Source organism: Aptenodytes forsteri, unplaced genomic scaffold (assembly GCF_000699145.1).
Source record: "Aptenodytes forsteri isolate BGI_AS27 unplaced genomic scaffold, ASM69914v1 Scaffold284, whole genome shotgun sequence".
Lineage (NCBI taxonomy): Eukaryota > Metazoa > Chordata > Aves > Sphenisciformes > Spheniscidae > Aptenodytes > Aptenodytes forsteri.
The window spans coordinates 1357837-1364928 of NW_008794445.1; the positions used below are offsets into that span (position 1 = coordinate 1357837).

At 49.2% G+C, this 7092-nt stretch overlaps 1 protein-coding gene across 1 annotated transcript in view; it reads right to left on the bottom strand.

Moving 5' to 3' along the window:
- Positions 1-5250: 5250 nt before the first annotated feature.
- The window catches only part of IL2RB (interleukin 2 receptor subunit beta), a 13723-nt gene continuing 11881 nt past the window's right edge, over positions 5251-7092 (bottom strand). The window contains exon 10 of the mRNA XM_009289952.1: positions 5251-6416. Within this exon, the coding sequence (XP_009288227.1) occupies positions 5589-6416 (828 nt within the window). The 3' untranslated portion in view covers positions 5251-5588. The remainder of the gene's footprint in view (positions 6417-7092) is intronic.

The window sequence follows — 7092 nt, forward strand, 5'->3', positions numbered from 1 at the left end:
CAAACCTTGCCATTCCAACCAGAACATGTGTCCCAGAGCTAAGCCCATCCTGGCACTGACTCACTAGCTGAGCTAGTGAGGAGAGAGCACCTGAACAATATTCAGCCCTCTACCACCCTCTGCTTGTGCCACAGGACAGCTTCTGGCTTCCTTTGCCTCTTGTCTACCCCAGGCTACTTCTTTTCCTTCGTCCTGACCAGCACCCCTTCTGTCAGCCCCAGACCCTGAGGGTAAGAAATGTCGTTGCCCAAGAGAGCCACATTAATCTTGGTTATCTATCTCACCCACCTTCTTTCTCCTTTCCTCTGCCATCACCCAGTGCACAGCTGCCCCCAAAGGCTTTCTGTGTTTTTGTGACTGGAGAGGAAAGGGATGTGAATGCCTCCGTGTGGCAGGGCACAGAGGTCTTGGGGAATGCCTGTGCCATGTCTACATGTCTGAGTCGTCTTTGTGCCCAGTGGTGTGTGTGACAGTGCAGGCGTGAATGCACAGGAGGGACTTGTTGCAGATGTGGGAAGAGATGGTTGGCCTCACGCCCATTTTAGCCTGTGTGGATACCCTGGAGCGTTCACGTGATAGGGGTGAGTGATCTCGGTCTCCTTGCTTTCCCCCAGTTACTGAGCCCTGAGCCCTCCCGGCTGCCTTGCAACACAGAAACATGCTGGCAGAATGTAAGCGCCAGCTAACTCACTCTGAAACATTAAACCCAGCTTGGTGAACATTGGCACTCGGACAATCAGCCGCACATCTGCTTGCTGTGATGCACCCTTCCAGACAGGCACGTGGTACAAAGAGGCCCAGCACAGACTGCCCTCCCTTGCTTCTCGTGAGCCACCTTTCTGTGCAACCCCTGGGGAGGATCTCCTCCCCAGTGAACCAGGTTGGGTGGTCCAGGAGAGCAAGGGCACTTCTCCATTATCAAAGCATCCCTTCAGAAACAGCAGGCACAAGCAAAGAACCGCAGACAGAGGGGCGGGGGGAGGAGGGCAGGAAGCAGCAGCAGAAGAGCCTCTTTATTAGAAGATTTGATGGTAGGCACCGGGGTTTCCCCCAGAGCTGCAGACCTACCTTTGAAACCTGCTGCCGCCTGTGGGGCCTGGCCCACACCCCCTACGCAAGCCAGCTCACACACGCATGGAGGGGGGACATCTATTTACCCAAGCTCAAGGTCTCCTCAGCGATCAATAATCTGATGCCATGTCCCTTCAGCTCGGCCTTTGTCCTGCACCGTCCTGCTGTGATGGGTCAGCACACCCGTGCAATGGCTTTCTTCTTTCCTGAAATGGAGGTTTTGGAGGCTTGCAAGGGGAGAAGATCTGCAGCCTGAGCAGGGGAAGCCTGGAAGAAGTCAGGGTAGGAGCACCTGCAGCTGTGCAGAGAACAACAACCCAGGAGGCTGGTGCAGATAGATAGCTTATGTTGTCCTCCTCGGGGGACAAGAAGTTGCTGAGCAACTGATGTATTTCTTAGCTACTCTCCTTGGTCCCATTGGAGAGAGAGGCAAAATGCAGGGTGTGTTCTCCCCAGCACAGAAATGGAGCAGACGCTGGCTGGCAGGTGTAGATCGCTTGAAGGAGGGAAGATGGCAGTAGGCAGCGGGTCCGGTTGCCACAGTGGTCATGCAGATGAAAGCAAAGCACAGTGTTTCTCAGTCCCCACCTGCAAGACTCCCTCTGGTCTTCTTGTGCTTCTTGCTGCCCAGTCTCCTGATGCCGGCCTCCCCGCACTCCGTTGCACCACAACTCACTCCTCCCGGCAGCATCTGCTTTTCTTCTAGCCCCAGGTCCTCCTCACCTACCTTGCCTGCACCACCTTCTGCTTACAGCCCCGCAGGTCTGTACACGCCCCTTTGTTTTTCACAAAAAGCAACCACGCTCCAGCTAGAGCAGGGTAAACAGAGTTATTCTGTCAATAATTGGGGGCGGGGGGGGATTGACATGGACGACTCTTGACCCGGGGCTGAGCTCCAGCCAGTGGCATTGACCTGGGGCTGAGCTCATTTGGGCCAGGGCTCATTTGGGCTCATTTTGGCAGCTGGGCAGGGATAGCTGTTTTCAGCTCTGCCACTGGTTCAGGTTTAGTCTGGGACTGCATGAAGACCAAAAGCCATTACTGTAGTTGGCTCGTGGTGGATTCTAGTAGATAAACATTACATGTGGATGAAAAGCTGCAGTGTTTGACTGCAAATGTGTCAGTGTGGTTATCCCGACTAGCTCATTGCTGTACATATGGGAAACTGAGGCATGCAATAACAATAAGAAATGCTTTCAGAACTGCCTGAGAGATTTAAGAGATCAGATTTCACTTTTAAAAGTTACTTTCAGCCAAAATTTCCCCAGATAACTGGGGTCTAGCTGCATCTTTAGGCATACATATATATGTATATGGCTTTCCCAAGCTTACGCTATGAGGGCTTGCTGCAGTGGGTCAGAACCCAGCTGAGGGTATTTCCCGATGCCAGAGACCTTACTTTTTGTATCCATCTTTCCTGGAAAGAAGCATCTTCCTTCTCTGGTGTTTTCAGCAGAACAAAAAATATAGAATCTCAATCTGATCTATCTAAGCAAGCATACCACATCTATCACCGCAGGCTTTTGAATCAACCAAGGACCCAAAACCTTGATCAGATTTGACTTCAGAGGAATTCCTTTGCTGCAAGTACCCTTTACTTTCCACTTCTCCACAGTAAAAAAAAGGAAGGGGTGTGGGAGGAGGCTGAGAGTGATGTTGCCTATTTATGAACAAGGTATCTTGGAAAGAGGGAGATGAGAGATATGGCAGCTATCTTTGCTGTCTCTGGGCTTAAGATAAAGAGAGGACTCATGTCTGTGGTTGTTAGCTCAGTATTTTCCACGCAATGCTAGCGTTCAGCTTTGGTTTGCCTCTGGTACTGATGGACACCATTGTAGCATCTTTCTGTGGTTTTGTGAACCACACACTGTGCGTTCACATCAGCTTGAGAGGGGACTGCTCCCCATGTGACATTTCCAAAGAGGTCTTGGGGACCCAGCAGAGAAAGGGCCCCGTATCACTGAGAGTGTTATGCCTTTGGTATTCACAACCTGGGTTACTCACATACGAGACCACATGATCTTGCCTTCCTGGAAGAAAAGTCCGGTTATCACCAGATCTGATGTTGAGCACTTCCTGCTGCCGTGTGTCACACATTCACACCCAGCGTGGCTGTGAATGCAGTGCCAACAGCTTGCCAGCTCGAAAGCTGTCAGCATTTTCACAAGAGGGGGAAAAATACCGAGCCAGCAGGATGGTCCTCAGGGGCTTGCAGCAGGATCACTTCCAACTCTGCTTTCTGTTTTAGGTAGCTGAGTCCCTCGGGGAAGGGAGTAGGAAGGAGGGCTAAAGGTATATTAGTCTGAGCAAAGCTTTGCCTAGTCCCCTATTTAGAAAAGCTGTTAATCCTTTCATCCCACCCCAAAGGACAGAAAAAAAATGTAGATTCCTTAATATTTTTTTATTTACAAAGAGGCAAAGTTTTTCTTTCATACTCATCTTAGCAGCAAGAATAATTGAGAAGCTTATGAAGATCTACATTGGGACAGGATAGCTATCAGTACAACTAGGATCCTTGGCCCATGTAAGATCGCAAATTGTGCACCAGGGGCAAGGGATTCAGTGTCTCTTTTTGAAGTCTATCTGGGAAGATTCTCAAAGTACAGCAAACAGCTGGGCAAGCCTTGTGCTTCTTTATCTGGGAAGCTGTGGGGTCTTCTTCATCTGCTGTCTCCTGGAGACAACAGAACAGTCCATGTCTTGATGCAAGTGGTGAAGAAGCTGATGAGAGGTGTAGCTCCCCCAGCCTCTCAGCTGCAGGCAGGCTCAACTCCTTTAAGCAGCTCTTTTGAGGTGAAATCCAAGCCAGTGGGTGACCCCATATCTGGGACTCATAATAACATTCAGGCTGCACAATGCAAGGTCAGGTAACAGTGCGGGACCAGGACAAAGGGGAGTCTTGACGCTTGTACAGACAGAGGTAGGGAAGAATTAGTTCTGGGTGATACTCACAGGGGTGACAGAAGTACCAACAAGTTCAATATCCTTGACCTTTTTGATATAAAAACTCTTAGAAGAAAGATCTCTAGCACAGGGCTGGTATTTTCCCACTGCTGAATAGTCTGGAAATACGGCAAGAAAGCAGACAGACAGTATAATGTTGAATGCAGGGATGGATGTAACCAGAACACCTTGTCTTCCTTTGCCTTGCCACTTTTCTTCTGCGGTGTGCTGCTTTTTCTCAACCCAGATCAGCAAATGCAGGGGAAAAAGAAAAAAAAAGTAGTCTTTGCTATCCCCATTCTTTGTGAGTGGATTGAGGTTTTCTTTTCAGCAAAGGTGTTGATTTGTGGGTTAGTTTTCTGGGCTCATTCACCACATCTTTGCTGCTAATTAGGCAATGGTTTCCCTTGAGCAATGGAAGGAATGGGCAGCACCGTTGCAATGTTTTCCACTAATACAGGATGTGGGATGAACTATTCTGCAATCAGCTTATCGTAGTCAAATAACTGTATTTTGCCAGCAAGGCAGAGAGGCTTTCGATTTCATGAAAAATATTGCAGCAAGAATGGGAAATTGTGTGCGTTCTTTTTACTGCCATCATCAGACCTGGGGAAAGAAAGGAGGGGGGGGATTTCCCCAGTATTTTTAACCCAATAATGGGGTTTTCTTTTACACTGCACTGCTTAGACAGCTGACACAGTTTTGGCTCTGAGCTGACCTTAGAGACTTGAGTCTATAGCTGGACCGAGTAGCTCAGAATGTAATCTCTGATTAAAACCTGAAGTGGGGACATCACAGAAAAAATTACACCCTTGGTCAGTCAGGAGGAGATGTCTTCATCCATTTCATCATTGGCCCCAGCACTGACCGGCAGTGCTATTGTCCCTTGTACAAAATCTCATACACACCTCTTCAGGCACTTCTCCCTCCCATTAGAGGTTTTTAGGCTGGGACAAGGCAAATGGACCATGTGTCTGCTCAGCCTCAAAGCTGAGTGCTATTTTACACCAATATGCAGAGCATGGAATTGCTGGCACAGCCTCCTGCTGGGAGCTGGGAAGGAAAAAACAAGCTGGCGAGGTTCGGGTTGGCACTTGACCAGTGTGGGAAGGGGCTTCTATGCCATTGGATCCAGTAATAACAGAGAAACAGGTTCAGTTATGAAGGTGAGTCCTTGTTGGCCTGTATGCCTAAGAATAAGGCTCCTACATCTCCATTAGCTGTGTAGCCACTGAACAGCTTCAATGTGCCTTTATCATTCTCCATGTGTTGCTTTACTGTCCACTAGCCCAGTTCTCCATGCAAAATGTCCTCTCATTTCCAGTGGTCTGTTTCACTAACGCTTTACCTTGGGAACTAGTGCTACCCATGTAGCCATCCATGAATTTACACCTTGTCCATCCTATCTGTTTTCTGGTTTTGTAGCCCTCTAGAGTGTTCTCCAGCCTCATTAAAGAACAGTCCCGATGGGTTTGATGCTGAAGTCATGTTCATGTCCTGAATAGAAAAACTGTCCATCTAGCCTTCCCTGCAGAGGCGGCCTTTCCCACCTGTGGGTTTCCTCCAGGCAGATCCTAGTCAGAGCAATGTCTGTACTGGCTTTGGAGGTCCCTCAGAGAAAGGTAGGCACCAGTGTTTGGGACCTGGCTGGAGAAGGCTGTTCTGCATGGATCCTCATCCTGGGTTTGCCTTAGAGGTGGAGGCTGAGAGAAAGAAGAGGTAGCATGTGCTGCTGGTGTACAGGGGTCAATCGGAAGGCCTGCCTTCCCACTCCCCTCCGTTACATTGATAGTATCACTGTCATGCAGATCCGGTGGGTCAGGAAAGTGGGTGTCCAGCTGACACAGGGCCTCAGCAGGTTGTAAAGCTGCTTTGTCCATCACCTTCTCATCCTGTTTCAGAACTGCTGTTGGTGGGATGCCTTCACTTGACTGAAGAGCCCCAGAAATAGCCATGGCCTGCTGGGCTTCACCTTCTGTCTCTTCCATGAAGGAGCTGTTTTGGAAGCCCTGGGTTGCCTTGATACAGTGAAAGAAGTTGTGGGACAACACAGGCATGTCCTCTGCCACTGTGCAGAGGTCTGGGTAGGGGAGAGCATGGTAAGACTCGCCACCCTCACTGCCACTGCCCTCCTGGGTGAAAGGCTCATAGGTGAAGTAGACCTGACAGGGCTCGATCTCAAAGGAGTTGGGAAGGTGGAAGAAGAAGTAGCCTTGGTTGGTGAAGCAGCTGGATACAGAGTGCCCACTGGTTTCTAAGGGAGGATCAGGAGTCAGGGTTCCCTTGGAAAGTAGAAACTGGGATTCCTGGTCATTCTTCTGCATCACCTCGAGCATGGAGATCTCTGGGGTTGTGCTGTTCACACAGTAGGAAGATGTGGAGAACGGGGAGGAGAGCCATTTCTGATGGGGAAGAAACACAGGAGAGAGACTGTTACGCCCAAAGTATAACACTCAGTGAGGAACCAAAGATTTCTTCTGAGCACCTACAGCAATCAAGTGACCTTTTCTCTGTCCAAGCAAGAGTTGCCAGAGGTGGTGAAGAGGGAAATTCACATTCATGATGTCTCATCTGCAGGATTTTCAGATAAAGTATATCTTTCTGTCACTTTGAAATCAAGAGCAGATCTTGCAAGCCTATGTTTCGAGATTTCTGGAAGGGGGGGAATGAAGGATGGAGGATTAAAGTGAAAGGAAGAAAAAAAATTACAAGACCATAAGATGAAGTGAAGGTGGAAACATGAAAAGCAGTACTGGGATGCATCTCACGCAATCTGTTCCTAGGTGCTGAACCAGCTTCTGATACATCTACATGGCCCTATGCAGATTTCTTGTCTAAAGTGCTCTTCCAGGCCCCTTATGCCTAGATTTCCACATTCACCATGAGTGACATCCTGCAGTGCATCATTATCCTTAAAAATAAACTGGTTTTGATAACATCTAACTTCATTGCCTTTGTGGCCAGTAAAGCCAATTTTTCTAGTTCTTTCTGCACTGAGAAAGTGTCTTCAGTGCCTGCTGCATGCCCCCCCCCCCCCCCCCCACCCCCGACCCCCCACCCTACCCCACACCTGCCCCC